The sequence below is a fragment of the Salmo salar genome, chromosome ssa09 (assembly GCF_905237065.1).
Source record: "Salmo salar chromosome ssa09, Ssal_v3.1, whole genome shotgun sequence".
NCBI lineage: Eukaryota > Metazoa > Chordata > Actinopteri > Salmoniformes > Salmonidae > Salmo > Salmo salar.
This window is the reverse complement of record NC_059450.1, coordinates 14,587,013-14,602,802: the sequence shown is the minus strand read 5'-3', so window position 1 is coordinate 14,602,802 and position 15,790 is coordinate 14,587,013. Positions and strand designations below refer to the sequence as shown.

General features: G+C 43.5%; 1 protein-coding gene across 2 annotated transcripts in view; it reads left to right on the top strand.

The window, feature by feature from the left end:
* Positions 1 to 15,790, top strand: part of eipr1 (EARP complex and GARP complex interacting protein 1) — a 79,038-nt gene that overhangs the window by 355 nt on the left and 62,893 nt on the right. For both annotated transcript variants that reach the window (XM_014210324.1, XM_045723415.1), the window contains 2 exons: positions 150 to 233; positions 10,932 to 11,064. In XM_014210324.1, the coding sequence (XP_014065799.1) occupies positions 150 to 233; positions 10,932 to 11,064 (217 nt within the window). The remainder of the gene's footprint in view (positions 1 to 149; positions 234 to 10,931; positions 11,065 to 15,790) is intronic.

Here is a 15,790-nt window from a genome sequence, read left to right as displayed (position 1 = left end):
ATTGCTATGTCAGACAACCCCCTAGCTACGAATTTAACCCCAGTGACAGCTGAGCTGTATTCAATGTTTGTCAACATTGTTGCTTTGCAATTATATCATTCATTTTACAATGTGTCAATTGTATCTATCTTGTTGTTTTGCCTTTCCAGGCTCGTGCACTTACTTCCCAGACAGCTGAATCAGATGCCATTCGATTCCTTGTGGGCACCCAGTCCCTCAAATTTGACAATCAGGTGAGTCAACCTACTACACAGCTGTATATGGGCAAAAAAATGTAAAAAGAGGGGGCTCATTGTGTCAGTAAGAGCTAGGAGAGGTATACTAACTGGAGAGAGAGAGAGAGAGAGAGAGAGAGAGAGAGAGAGAGAGAGAGAGAGAGAGGGTTGTCCAGACTGTTTTCAATCTTATCCAGAGTCACTTACAGTAGTGAGTGCATACATTTATCATTTTTTCGTACTGTTCCCCCGCGGGAATCGAACCTACAACCCTGACATTGCAAACGCCATGCTCGACCAACTGAGCTTTCTTTCTCTCACAAAAGAGAAAGAAAACAGTTATGAGTTGAATATTACAGTATGCCAGTGGAAGGGAGAACTGTAGCAGGTGACCCAACTATAGTTTGTGACTACTATGATTTACCATTGCAGCCAATTCAATTGCATTAATTTCTGTTAGATTTTTCGGACATTCTGCTACCAATTTGGTAACAGAATATCAAGGGGCAATAACTTCATAAATCAGAAACCAAATGGATATCAGTAAAAAAAAAAAATGTAGGGCTACCTTTTACTTCTTACTCCAGTGAACTTTCATTATCCTCCCTCATGGGGGAGAGAAATTAGAAAATATCTTAAAGGTATGTGTGTTTTTGGTAATGGAATTTCAAGGCACAGGGCAATGTTTCTTAAACTTACAAAAGGCCAAAAAATTCTCCAAAACGCAATATAAATGTTGATATTAGTTGGCAGGGTTCTTTACTTCCACATTGTGCTTTGATGTACTGTATTTCTCATACCTTTTAAGACATTTTCTGGTAGATGTTTTCTAAGACCTCTTTTTCTATCTGTTTGATCAGAAATCAACGCCTTTGCTTATTCCTAATATTTAGGATAGAAAATGGTTGAAAAATATATATCCTTTAATTTCTACAAAATATAGACTCTTAGCTTTCATTTGACACTAGATTCGACATGCTCCATAACTTCACATGTTGGTGCTCATGGGGCCGTTTACATGTAAATGTATGGCCCTAACCAATGTTCACTGAGCAAATTTCAGGTCTGCTGAGCGCGAACTTGAACATTGTGAAATTTCTGTGCATCTTCCGGCGCATGTTTACTGTAAACACTGAGGCTGTACCCACTTTAAGTTACCGTTTTAACAGTGGCCAAGTAGGCTACTGTGTGGCCTACCATCAGCAACAATGGAGAAAAATGCATCCCATAACATTTTAACATGGACATTGCTGTTCTATCATTCAGCCTACAGTAGCAGCAAATGTGTGGTGTTCTATGTAGGCTTACATTCCATGAGACTTTTGGAGAAAAAAACATGCAGGGCTTGACATTAACCTGTTTATCTACTTGTCCTTCAGACGAGGTGACTGAAAATGTTGTGTTCTTTGATGCAAAAAAACACAAAATAAAATGCATTATTATTCCCATACAATTATCAGAGAATGAGTCAAATTATGCTACCCTCTGCCTATTGGGTTATTCAAGACGGTCTCAAAATACAACCCTGTCCTTTTAACACATAAAAAAAGCTCTTTACCTGACTCACTTTTCAAAGATGGCTAGAAATGTGCACATTTTGTGCTCTTGTAGGAAGCAACCACTCATCCATTGTTGACCAGAAATAAGCTATAACTGGGCTAATAACTCACTAACTAGCAAAGAATATGAACAAATGTGCACAGGTGGCTACATTCAGCTCTCACTTTCATCTCAAATCAAGCTAATCTACTCATGACTGCTCATGCTGTAAACAGTTCAAAGTGAATGGCACAGATCCATATATGGCAATGGCTATTTGCATGTAGGCCTACTGCAGCTCTGATTGGTTATGGCGCACCGGTCTGTGTAGAGTATGGGCCTGAGTCGTGCCTGTCAATGCAATTCAATTCTACTCCAATACGCTCTGCGTACAAGAAAATCTCTTGCATAGTTTGTTTTGTTTCAGTGTTACATTGAACGTGGCTAATATTGCGTTGATTCGATCACAATTCCCACAGTAAAGGGAAACGTTGATAGTGTTAACTAACGGGGAAAACTCTAGAGTTGAGTGAAGTTCAATCTTGTGCTTCTCTGCGCAGCTTAGAGGGAACATTGGACCTAACGTTAATTCTACATTCAAAGAGCATCGAAGAAGGGTGTTGTACAAAACAATGTGGATGTTCTTCAAATGTGGGCCCCAGTTTGGCATGCAATCTAAAGGTTGTACAAAAATGATGTCTTTCTCCCTATCTATTTTTTATGGAAAAACCTAGAGTGGACTTGTTCCGTTCTCTGATCTAGTCCTGTGGCTGCCCGTCCCAGCACCTTAAGGCCTCTAGTATTCCCAATGGGTTATTCCACTTCCACCCTAATTATATACTGTACCTCAGGGATTCCACCCAGGATTGGCCCACGTGTTGTTGCAGGGCTTGGGACTCAGTGATATCTCACAACTAGTTCCTCCTGGGTTTCAGCAAGACTGGGTTGTAATGTAATATCTCATTGCCTGTGCTATGACTGTCCATCCATGTTATGCTTATTTTAACTTCTTCAGGATTGGGGAGTAACTGATTACATGTAATCTGATTATAAATACGTTACAAATGGCTTTGTGTCCTCTTCTAATGCCTCTTAAGGGGAAGGTAAACTGAAATTAATCCGATTATGTTACTGAGTTTCGGTAACCCACACATTTTGTTACTGATTACAATTTTGGACAGTTAACTGTAACATATTACATTTATAAAGTAACCTACCCAACTGGGTTTAGTGGTACAGTACTTTCAGTAAAGTTGGTTACCTCAAGCCTTGTCCAGCAGCCTTGTGGCTTTGAGAGTTGTAGCCCTAGCAAACAAGCCTGCGATCATGCTAGCCGCATAGGCCTGTGTGGACCAGGTATTGATGTGAGGACAGGCTTAGCCTTGGCGCCTGTCACTGGGTATTGGGCTGACTCCAATTTAGTGTGTGTGTGTGTGTGTGTGTGTGTGTGTGTGTGTGTGTGTGTGTGTGTGTGTGGTCTTTTCTAGGTCATCGTGCAGATAGACAACCGACAGAAACAGTTGGCCATAAATGAGGGCGAGATAATTAGTGATTTTAGAGAGGGAGAGAGGAGAGACTGATGTCTGTGTTGAAATGTTTTTGGCATCCTTTGGTGAGAAAAATTGCCAGTGCTTTTTTTCGATTCTGGGATTGGCTGTTGTTTACAAGTCTATGGGTGTTAAGATTTAGCTGGAGCCCACTTTGAACATATCCCTGTGGTTGGACAGACAGACGGTACTTATGTTTGACTCACCCACACCATGTTTTTGAGAGGCAAATACTCATAATGATCATACTGCTGTGATGCCTGCACCAAGCCTTGACAGGTGATGTTGAGAAAAAGGGGGTGTTTTGTACCAGCATTTCAGAATGCACTACAATTATAACAAAGACAGCAATAATTTCAGCCAATCATTATTGAAATGCTATTTCACGTACAATTATTGGATGTTCCAGAAAGTGTTCTTCCTTGAAGATGACTTCAGTCCCATCCTCAAGAATTGATCACATAAAGACCCCACCTGATTGGATCTGGCTTCAGAGGCACTTATACAGTACCTTTGGACATGACAATAAGCCTCCTGGCTTTTTATCCTTTCATTGTCTCTCTAATGTAGGGCTCAGATATCTAATTTACCCTCTCCTCTCACCTCAAGTGCCACTTCAGCCCTGAGAGGGCAGTGCAATATGAATGGCACATTGTTGGGGATCCTCCAGTGTGTGTGGCTTTAAAGGGTACTAAAAAGAGAAAGCATATTTGCCGTACCACCTCTGCCATCTCCTTACTCCCCTGCCCCACTTACTGTCATCTGCACCACTAAAGAGCTTTAACTAAGAGGCCCAAAAGTGGAGGCCATCGGCCAGCTCGTTTTTATCCCTCTGAGAGAGAGGATGGAGGGATGAGTCACTCTACAGGCTCCAGCTGGAGAATAGCACAGAATAAATTACCCATGGGACTTCTCCTCCAGACCTGGGTTCATTCAGGGGCCCTGTTACTGGCCCTCCTTCCAATTACCCTGTCCCACCAGCACCGGAATTTATTTGTATGGTTCCCTTCCATAAAATTATAACTTTGCGTAATAATTTTGGCTCAATGGGTTCCAGCCCAAGGTTAATGGCAGCCTATGTGACTTTGAGTAGGCTAAAGGATGCTGTATGCTGCCGTTCCAATGCTCTGCTCTTCTCCTCCCAGCCTGTAAAAAATGAACAGGGGAGAGGAATGCCTGGAGTTATTGTCCGGTGCCACCAGATTAATGGTTCCCACGGTGCAGTGAGACTCAGCCTTATTAGAATGATGTGTGTTAATAACCACATCAAACCAGATGATTGTCACTGCTTTACAACCTACAGATGTCAGATCTTAATTTGACCACTTTCGTCGCAGGAGGAAAATAATCCTGCAGCAGGAGAATTTTAATATAGAATATAGAATTGCCACCAGGGGGCAGCTTGAAGCGGTGTTTGTATACAATGCACGTAGTACCTACATTGTACCTTATGTAGGCTATGTGCAGGTTAAAATTCGTCTCGTGTGAATTCTTATGTGGGTTGTAATAAATGGACATAGTGTACCTTTAGAAAGGATTCACACCCGTTTACCTTTTCCACATTTTGTTATGTTACAGGCTGAATTAAAAATGTATTAAATTGAGATTTTATGTCACTGATCTACACACATTACCCCATAATGTCAAAGTGGAATTTTGTTTATAGAACATTTTAGAAATTAATACAAAATGTAAAGCTTAAATGTCTTGAGGCAATAAGTATTCAACCCCTTTGTTATGGCAAGCCTAAGTAAGTGCTTAACACATCGCATAATAAGTTGCATGGACTCATTCTGTTTTCAATAATAGTGGTTAACATTATTTTTGTAATGACTACCCCATCTCTGTAACCCACACATACAATTATCTGTAAGGTCCCTCAATTGAGCAGTGAATTTCAAGCACAGATTCAACCACAGAGAAGACCAGGGAGGTTTTTCAATGCCTCAAATAAGGGCACCGATTTGGCAGATGTGTAAAAATAAAAAAAGCAGACACTGAATATCCCTTTGAGCATGGTGAAGTTATTAATTACACTTTGGAAGATGTATTAATACACCCAGTCATTACAAAGTTTCAGGCGTCCTTCCTACCTCAGCTGTTCGAGAGGAAGGAGACTGCTCAGGGATTTTACCATGAGGCCAATGGTGACTTTAAAACAGTTAAGAGTTTAATGGCTGTGCTATGAGAACTGAGGATGTATCAACAACATTGTAGTTACTCCACAATACTAACCTAAATGACAGAGTGAAAAGAAGGAAGCCTGTACCAAATACAAATGTTCCAAAACATGCATCCTGTTTGCAACAAGGCACTTAAGGAATACTGCAAAAGAATGTGGCAAAGAAGTTAACTTTTTGTCCTGAATGCAAAGTGTTACAGTGGCGGAAAAAAGTATTTGATCCCCTGCTGATTTTGTACGTTTGCCCACTTACAAAGAAATTATCAGTCTATAATTTTAATGGTAGGTTTATTTGAACAGTGAGTGACAGAATAACAACAAAAAAATCCAGAAAAACACATGTCAAAAATGTTATAAAATGATTTGCATTTTAATGAGGGAAATAAGTATTTGACCCCTCGGCAAAACATGACTTAGTACTTGGTTGCAAAACCCTTGTTGGCAATCACAGAGGTCAGACATTTCTTGTAGTTGGCCACCAGGTTTGCACACATTTCAGGAGGGATTTTGTCCCACTCCTCTTTGCAGATCTTCTCCAAGTCATTAAGGTTTCGAGGCTGACGTTTGGCAACTCGAACCTTCAGCTCCCTCCACAGATTTTCTATGGGATTAAGGTCTGGAGACTGGCTAGGCCACTCCAGGACCTTAATGTGCTTCTTCTTGAGCCACTCCTTTGTTGCCTTGGCCGTGTGTTTTGGATCATTGTCATGCTGGAATACCCATCCACGACCCATTTTCAATGCCCTGGCTGAGGGAAGGAGGTTCTCACCCAAGATTTGACGGTACATGGCCCCGTCTATCGTACCTTTGATGATCTTCATCAGATGACACTCCTAGGATATTATGTTATACAATACATGCATGTTTTGTTCAATCAAGTTTTGTTCAATCAAGTTCACGGTTGACAACTCCATTGTGTCCTCCTCCCAGAGTGCTAAGAACCTTGGAGTGACCCTGGACAACACCCTGTCGTTCTCTACTAACATCAAGGCGGTAACCCGATCCTGTAGGTTCATGCTCTACAACATTCGCAGAGTACGACCCTGCCTCACACAGGAAGCGGCGCAGGTCCTAATCCAGGCACTTGTCATCTCCCGTCTGGATTACTGCAACTCGCTGTTGGCTGGGCTCCCTGCCTGTGCCATTAAACCCCTACAACTCATCCAGAACGCCGCAGCCCGTCTGGTGTTCAACCTTCCCAAGTTCTCTCACGTCACCCCGCTCCTCCGCTCTCTCCACTGGCTTCCTGTTGAAGCTCGCATCCGCTACAAGACCTTGGTGCTTGCCTACGGAGCTGTGAAGGGAACGGCACCTCCGTACCTTCAGGCTCTGATCAGGCCCTACACCCAAACAAGGGCACTGCGTTCATCCACCTCTGGCCTGCTCGCCTCCCTACCTCTGAGGAAGCACAGTTCCCGCTCAGCCCAGTCAAAACTGTTCGCTGCTCTGGCACCCCAATGGTGGAACAAGCTCCCTCACGACGCCAGGACAGCGGAGTCAATCACCACCTTCCGGAGACACCTGAAACCCCACCTCTTTAAGGAATACCTAGGATAGGATAAAGTAATCCTTCTAACCCCCCCCTAAAGATTTAGATGCACTATTGTAAAGTGGTTGTTCCACTGGATATCATAAGGTGAATCCACCAATTTGTAAGTCGCTCTGGATAAGAGCGTCTGCTAAATGACTTAAATGTAAATGTATATTTACATGTACTTCGAAGCATGTCAAACGCTGTTTAAAATCAATTTTTATGCTATTTTTCTCGTAAAATAGCGATATTATTCAAACACTGAAAGAAAAACATGGAGTCGTCTCGTGCATGCGCGCTCCAGTGTCATTGTTCTCAGCAGGACCACTCACAAAAACTCCTGCTGTTTTTCGCCCAGAGACTGGAGAGCTCTCATTCCACTTTCTGGAGCCATCTGAGAGCCAATGAAAGCCTTATAAAATGTCATGTTACAGCAGAGATGATGTATTTTTGATAGAGATGACCTAGAAGGAGAACAAATTGTCAGACAGGGTACTTCCTGTATAGAATCTTCTCAGGTTTTGGCCTGCCATATGAGTTCTGTTATACTCACAGACACCATTCAAACAGTTTTAGAAACTTTAGTGTTTTCTATCCAAATCTACTAAATATATGCATATTCTAGTTTCTGGGCAGGAGTAGTAACCAGATTAAATCGGGTACGTTTTTTATCCGGCCGTGAAAATACTGCCCCCTATCCCAAACAGGTTAACGAGAGTCTTATCTTTAAAATGGTGTAAAATAGTTGATTGTTTGAGAAAATTGAATTGTGGTTTTTTAGTTGGTTTTGTATTTCGCGCCGTGCGATGCCATTGGCTGTTGGCTAGGGGTTTCGCAGGCGGAACGGGGTTCCGCTAGCGGAACGTCTGTCCTCAACAGGTTAATCAGCTTCTTGATATGCCACACCTGTCAGGTGGATGGATTATCTTGGCAAAGGAGAAATTGTCACTAATGGGTATAAACAAATGTGTGCAAAAAATGTGCATATGGAAATTTCGTTGATCTTTTATTTCAGCTCATAAAATAAAACACTTTACATATTACGTTTTAAATTTGTGAGTATATACTGACAAATTATGCATAGCCTATCTATAAAACGTGAACGACATCCACACTGAAGGAAATGTTATCGTTCTACAGTAGGCCTACATCTGCCAATCAACCGATGGCCCATATCAGCTGATAAACTCAGCCAGGGAAACACAGTAGCCTATTATGGATTTTCACACCTTTCATTAATTGACAATCGATAGGCTAACAGGTAGCCTACAGAATGTAGCCTATTGGAATATTATCAAATAACAAGGGGCCTATTGAAACCATCGATGGCACTATATTATCGGCAGATGTCTCGTTACACCATCAATACGTGCTAAATTCACCCTCACAGCTGATCTCAATTGCAACCATTGCTGACACGGTAGGCTTGTACTGTATGTGCTCGGCTGCAGTGAAGGCAGCAGCCCGAACCGCTAGACTACCGCAGGCCACGATTGAAGGTAATTTTGACCTTACCCATACACTTGACACTTCTATGTCATGGCCCAGTGGAGACCAATATCTATGTTGTGTTATTAAGCTGTATAAAATGATGGTTGTTGATGCGTATGTCTGCATTTCAGATCCATGTTTAATGTCGCGGTTATAAGACCAGTGTTTGAGCGAGTGAGAGAGAAAATGATTTTGATAGCAAACCCTGATCCCAATGACTCGACTGCCCCCTGCATGGATAGAAAGACAACTGCTCTTTTTTAGGCACTCTCAAGGCTCATTTGAAATTCCTGATGCAGCAGGAACATTCTCTGCGACAAAAGAGTGATCAAGTTAAGATCCGACATCCGCAAATCAAAGTCCGTAAATCAAAGATTTCCAGAATGGTAAATTCAAATAAGCCTAAGTCAAATCAAGAGGTCCCAACTTCCTGCACACTGCTTGCTTGCATAAATTGGGCCAACGTTTTCAATTGGGATGCTAACGTTCTGTTCTGCTGACCTTTTAAGAGGATGCCAAGATGCACTACGTGACCAAAACTATGTGGACACCTGCTCATCGAACATCTCATTCCATAATCATGGGCATTAATATGGAGTTGGTCCCCCCTTTGCTGCTATAAGAGCCTCCACTCTTCTGGGAAGGCTTTCCACTAGATGTTGGAACATTGCTGCAGGGACTTGCTTCCATTCAGCCACGAGCATTAGTGAGGTTGGGCACTGATGTTGGACGATTAGGACTGGCTCGCAGTCGGCGTTCCAAATCAGCCTAAAGGTGTTCGATGGGGTTGAGGTCAGGGCTCTGCAGGCCAGTCAAGTTCTTCCACACCGATCTCAACAAATCATTTCTGTATGGACCTCGCTTTGTTCACGGGGGGGGGATTGTCATGCTGAAACAGGAAAAGGCCTTCCCCAAACTGTTGCCACAAAGTTAGAAGTACAGAATGTCATTGTGTAGAATGTCATTGTATGCTGTAGCGTTATGATTTCCCTTCACTGGAACTAAGGGGTCTAGCCCAAACCATGAAGAAAAGCCCCAGACCATTATTCCTCCTCCACCAAACTTTATAGTTGGTACTATGCGTTGTGGTAGTTAGCGTTCTCCTGGCATCCGCCAAACCCAGATTAGTCTGTTGGACTGCCAGTTTGTGAAGCGTGATTCATCAGTCCAGAGAACGCGTTTCCAGGGTCCAATGGCAGCGAGCTATACACCACTCCAGCCGACGCTTGGCATTGCGCATGGTGATCTTAGACTTGTGTGCAGGTGCTCGGCCATGGAAACCCATTTCATGAAGCTCCAGATGATTTGCTTCCAGAGGCAGTTTGGAACTCGGTAGTGAGTGTTGCAACCGAGGACAGACAATTTTTATGCACTTCAGCCATCGGTGGTCCCATTCTATGAGCTTGTGTGGCCTACCACTTTGCGGCTGAGCCGTTGTTGCTTCTAGACGTTTCCACTTCACAATAACAGCATTTACAGTTAACCAAGTCAGCTCTAGCAGGGCAGAAATTTGATGAACTGTTGGAAAGGTGGCATCCTATGATGGTGCCACATTGGCCTTACAGAAGAGCTCAGTGACTTTCAATCTACTGCTAATGTTTGTCTATGGAGATTGCATGGCAGTGTGCTTGAATGTATACACCTGTCAGCAATAGGTGTGGCTGAAATAGCCGAATCCACTAATTTGAAGCGGTGTCCACATACTTTTGTATATATGGTGTAACTTCATGGCTGTTAGACAATCTGGAATCAATTAAACAGGAGGCTTTGGCTTCACAACACCTTTCAACCATTGTCCAATAGCCACCATATCTGAGTTTCAATGCTTTAAACTCTCCTTGTAGCCTGTCACACTAAAAGGCCTACCTTGGAGCAAAAGGATGTCACATGACCATCACTACTGCGGTCATGTTTTACTGATTTCACAGAGAGTGACCCCTCCCTGCTTTCATGTTTCACATATTAGTTATCATATGCTGTGAAGTGTGGTGAGCTAAATTCGATTTTTTTTTTGTCTATCGGACCTTTCTTAGACATGTGAATCTCTCTGTAACTCCTATGAATCTAACCCAAGTTCTGAAGGGGTGTTTAATCGCTGCTTTGAAGGGAAAATCAATACAAAAAAAACCGTGGGTGTGTGAAGTTAAGAAAACTGAAGTGATGTTTGCATTTAAGATTGCATTTACTGTCATATTAAAGTGGAACTTTTTTCTTTGAGAAGTGAGGGTTGCTTTGAATTGTTGAGGGTTAGGGTGACTGGTGAGAGATGACGGAAGAGGAGCTCATTCCAACCTCGTCCTCACTGCTCTCGTTCTCTCTCTGTTTCCGTGCTGTTGACCTCTCTCTGTTTCTCTGTCTCTCTCTCGCTCTCCCTCCCTCTCCCCTCCCCACCTCTCTTTCTCTCTCCTCCTCTCTCCTTCCCACAGATCCACATCATTGACTTTGATGATGAGAATAACATCATTAGTAAGAGCGTCCTGCTGCACCAGGCAGGGGAGATATGGCACATCAGCGCCAGTCCTGCAGATAAAGCCGTGCTGTCGACCTGCTACAACAAAAGTGAGGCTTCCGCGCTCCCGTTGCATCTTGTCCCTTTCTTCTCTCACTCACACACTCCCGTTGTATCTAGTTCCTTTCTTCTCTCACTAACACACTCACACTCTCCCGTTGCATCTAGTCCCTTTCTTTTCTTCTCCTTTTCTTTCTCTCTGCCTGTCTCTCTCTTTATCTCCTTCTCCTTTTCTTTCTCTCCTTCTCCTTCTCCTTTTCTGTCTGTCTGTCTGTCTGTCTGTCTGTCTGTCTGTCTGTCTGTCTGTCTGTCTGTCTGTCTGTCTGTCTGTCTGTCTGTCTGTCTGTCTGTCTGTCTGTCTGTCTGTCTGTCTGTCTGTCTGTCTGTGTCTCTCTCTCCTTTTCTTTCTCTCCGTCTGTCTGCCTCTCGCTCTCTATCTCTCCTTCTCCTTCTCCTTCTCCTTCTCCTTTTCTTTCTTTCTTTCTTTCTTTCTTTCTTTCTTTCTTTCTTTCTTTCTGTCTGTCTGTCTGTCTGTCTGTCTGTCTGTCTGTCTGTCTGTCTGTCTGTCTGTCTGTCTGTCTGTCTGTCTGTCTGTCTGTCTGTCTGTCTGTCTGTCTGTCTGTCTGTCTGTCTGTCTGTCTGTCTGTCTGTCTGTCTGTCTGTCTGTCTGTCTGTCTGCCTCGCTCTCCTTCTTGTCTTTCTCTCCGTCTGTCTGCCTCTCTATCTCTCCTTCTCCTTTTCTTTCTCTCAGTCTGTCTGCTTTTCTATCTCTCTCTCTCTCTCCTTTTTTCAGTCTTTTTTGTCCTGTCTTTGTCACTAGTCTCTCTCACAACTAGGGGCCAGAGTTTTTGCTAGTGAAGTCACGTTCAGGAAAAACTAAGGGCCCCATAAGGTATAGCAACTGAATTTTGTCTTGACCTGAAAGGATGTTATTTAAGGTAGCCATCTAGGCAAGACAGTAGCCAGCCATGTCCACCCCTGTCCATGGCCTAGATAGGACACACACACATGACATACAAGGCCAGACTCACACCATGCTCCCAACAATTTCACGCTAGCAATTATGCTAAAGTAACATGTCACATTTCCCTCACACTCCTTCTGCCAACAGTTGCCACGAGGCAATTAAAAATCTAAAGGAACATGACTATTTGGACGAGGGAGAGAAGAAAAAAAATGTAATTAAATTTCTGAGTTCATTAGATGAATGCCTTTGGCCTTGGTGACAATCTGAATCACCTCTGGATGTACTGCCGTTTTGAAGAGAGAGACAGGGAGAGAGGCATTGAAAACAAGGCTGTGATACACGATATGTCAGTGTGCAGTTCAAAAGAGAAATGTAATTGCCATTACATCCAATCTAATGGAGCAGCCCCAGTCAAAGAGAAGCGCAGTGGAGGAGTGAAGATCATATGCCCCCATTCTACCCACTATGTCTCTGCTGCTGCTGACGCAAATTCATTTCTATCCACTATCTGATCTGAGAAGATAGGCTGTCTCTTGTGAAGGTGGTGTGGTTGGGGTGTGAACGTGGCATAGCGCGCAGTGGTAGACAGCGATGTGAGCGACTGCGAGAACAGGGAGGTGTGGAGGCCAGGGAAGGCCTCTAGGGGCAGCAGACACCAGAGGGAGAGAGGGCCACAGTCTCTCACTCTGTCTCTCATTCTGTCTTTCTTATTCTCTTTCTTTCTCCCTCTCTCTCTTTCTCCCTCCCTCTCGCTCTCTCTCTTTCCATCTCTCGCTCTGTCTCGGTCTCTCTCTTGTCAGCTGGGCTCTACATGCTTCAGCTCACACGATGACAGCTCCCGTTAGAGCACAGAGACCAGACCACCCCACTGCAGACAGACACATGCATGTCGCACACAAAATGTATATTTATGAATATTATTTCTGTCACTTGACTAGCTCCTGCTCTAACTACTCACTATTATACAAGAGATAATCAACAAGGGGCTATGCGTTCTCTGGAAAATAATGTATGACGTGGAAGGTTCCACGATGCACTAGCCCCGAGTTGATTATCCCACTTATACCAGGGCTATAATTAAGCAATAAAGCATGAGGGAGTGTGGTATATGACCAATGTACCACAGCTAAGGGCTGTTCTTATGCACGACGCAACACAGAGTGCCTGGATACAGCCATTAGCCGTGGTATATTGGCCATATAACACAAACCCCCGAGGTTCCCTATTGCTATTACCAACGTAATTAGAACACTGAAAATACATTTTTGGTCATACCTGTGGTACACGGTCTTATATACCACGGCTTTCAGCCAATCAGCATTCAGGGCTTGAACCACCTGGTTTATAATTTAACATATTTCTGGTCGAAATGTGTTCAACGTCCACTGAAGTAGCTAGCAATTTTATTATTATATATTTTTTTTGCCCCAATTTCGTGGTATCCAATTGGTAGTTACAGTCTTGTCCCATCGCTGCAACACCCGTACGGACTCGGGAGAGGCGAAGGTCGACAGCCGTGCGTCCTCCGAAACACAACCCAGACTCGAGCCAGGATTTCTGCTTAGATCACTGCGCCACTCGGGAGGCAGCTAACAAGTTTACTTGATAACCAAACAAACAGACTTGCTCGTTTAGCTCACAGCTTAGCAAACCAAACCATCAGCTTGCTATTGCCAATAATGCTTTCAATTCAACTTTTGCTTTCAAAAGCAGCTCAAGCATAGAACATGTAAGAATGAATTTCATAGCCATTGAATTATAACTTGCATTATAAGGAAATTATTTATGCTCTTCAATGTCATACAAGCCAATCAGAAATGACTATTCAACAATGCCATGTCATGGTATAAAGTCAATTTTAAAACGGGTTGTTTGAATCCTGGATGCTGATTGGTTGATAGCAGGGAGTTATTCACGATAATTCCCGCAAAATTCTATTGCAAGTATAAATGCGCATCCACTGTCCACCAGCCCAGCCAGGCGTTCATAAACTTAATCTGCCCTGCATATGAACATGACGAGACTAACAGCTTCTCTGAGCCAGGCAAATTCATTTATCAGGATCATTATAATGGATATATCCAAAGAATTGGCAATGAACAAAAACGCAACATGTGAAGTGTTGGTCCCATGTTTCATTAGCTGAAATAAACAATTCCAGAAATTTTCCATACGCACAAAAAGCTTCTTTCTCTCCAATTTTGTGCACACATTTGTTTACATCCCTTTTAGTGAGCATGTCTCCTTTGCCAAGATAATCCATCCACCTGACAGTTGTGGCATATCAAAAAGCTGCTTAAACAGCATGATCACTACACAGGTGCACCTTGTGCTGGGGACAATAAAAGGCCACTCTAAAATTTGCAGTTTTGTCACACAACACAATGTCACAGATGTCTCAAGTTTTGAGGGAGTGTGCAATTGGCATGCTGACTGCAGGAATGTCCACCTTTTAACCTTTATTTAACTAGGCAATTCAGTTAAGAACAAATTCTTATTTACAATGACTGCCTACAACAGCCAAACCCGGATGACACTAGGCCAATTGTGCGCCGCCCTATGGGACACCCAATCATGACCGGTTGTGATACAGCCTGGATTCGAACCAGGGTGTCTGTAGTGACGCCTCTAGCACTGAGATGCAGTGCCTTAGACCGCTGCATCACTTGGGAGCATGCAGTCATTTTTCTACCATAAGCCACCTCCAATGTCGTTTTAGAGAATTTAGCAGTCTGAGATCAGCCACCTGGACAGCTGATGAAACTGAGGAGTATTTCTATCTGTAATAAAGCCCTTTTGTGGGGAAAAACTCATTCTGATTGGTTGGGCGTGGCTCCCCAGTGGGTGGACCTATGCCCTCCCTGGCCCATCCATGGCTGCGCTCCTGCCCAGTCATGTGAAATCCATAGATTAGGGCCTAATGATTTTTATTTCAATTAACTGATTTCCTTATATGAACTGTAACTCAGTGAAATTGTTGCATGTTGCCTTTATATTTTTGTTCAATATAGAAACTAAGGTACTTTTTACCACTTTTTCTCCCCAATTTCGTGATATCCAATTGATAGTTAGTCTTATCTCATCACTACAACTCCCATGTGGTCTCAGGAGAGGCGAAGGTCGAGAGCCATGCGTACTCCGAAACACGACCCTGCCAAGCCGCACTGCTTCTTGACACACTGCTCGCTTAACTCGGAAACCAGCCACACCAATGTGTCGAGGAAATACTTGCAACCGAAGTGGTGTCTTTAGAGCACGATGGGACAAGGACATCCCAACCGGCCAAACCCTCCCCTAACCCGGACGACGCTGGGCCAATTGTGCACCGACTCATGGGTCTCTCGGTCGCTGCCAGCTGCGACACAGCCCGGGATCAAACCCGGATCTGTAGTGACGCCTCCAGCACTGCGATGCAGGGCCTTAGACCGCTGCGCCACTAGGGAGGCCCCCGATACCGACCCTACTGTTATGCTTGTTTACACTGAACTGCACTGAGGTCGGAAAGTAATTACGGTTACATTAAGACACCGTGGAGCCGAATACACTGTGGAGAATTTATCAGTTATACTTTGGATGATGTATCAATACACACAGTTACTACAAAGATACAGGTGTCCTTCCTAACTCAGTTGCTGGAGTATAAGGAAACAGCTCAGGGATTTCACCATGAGGCCACTGGTGACTTTGAAACAGTTACAGAGTTTATTAATTGTTGTGATAGGAGAAAACTGAGGATGTATCAACAACATTGTAGTTACTCCACAATACTAACGTAAATGACAGAGTGGAAGACGGAAGCCTGTACAGAA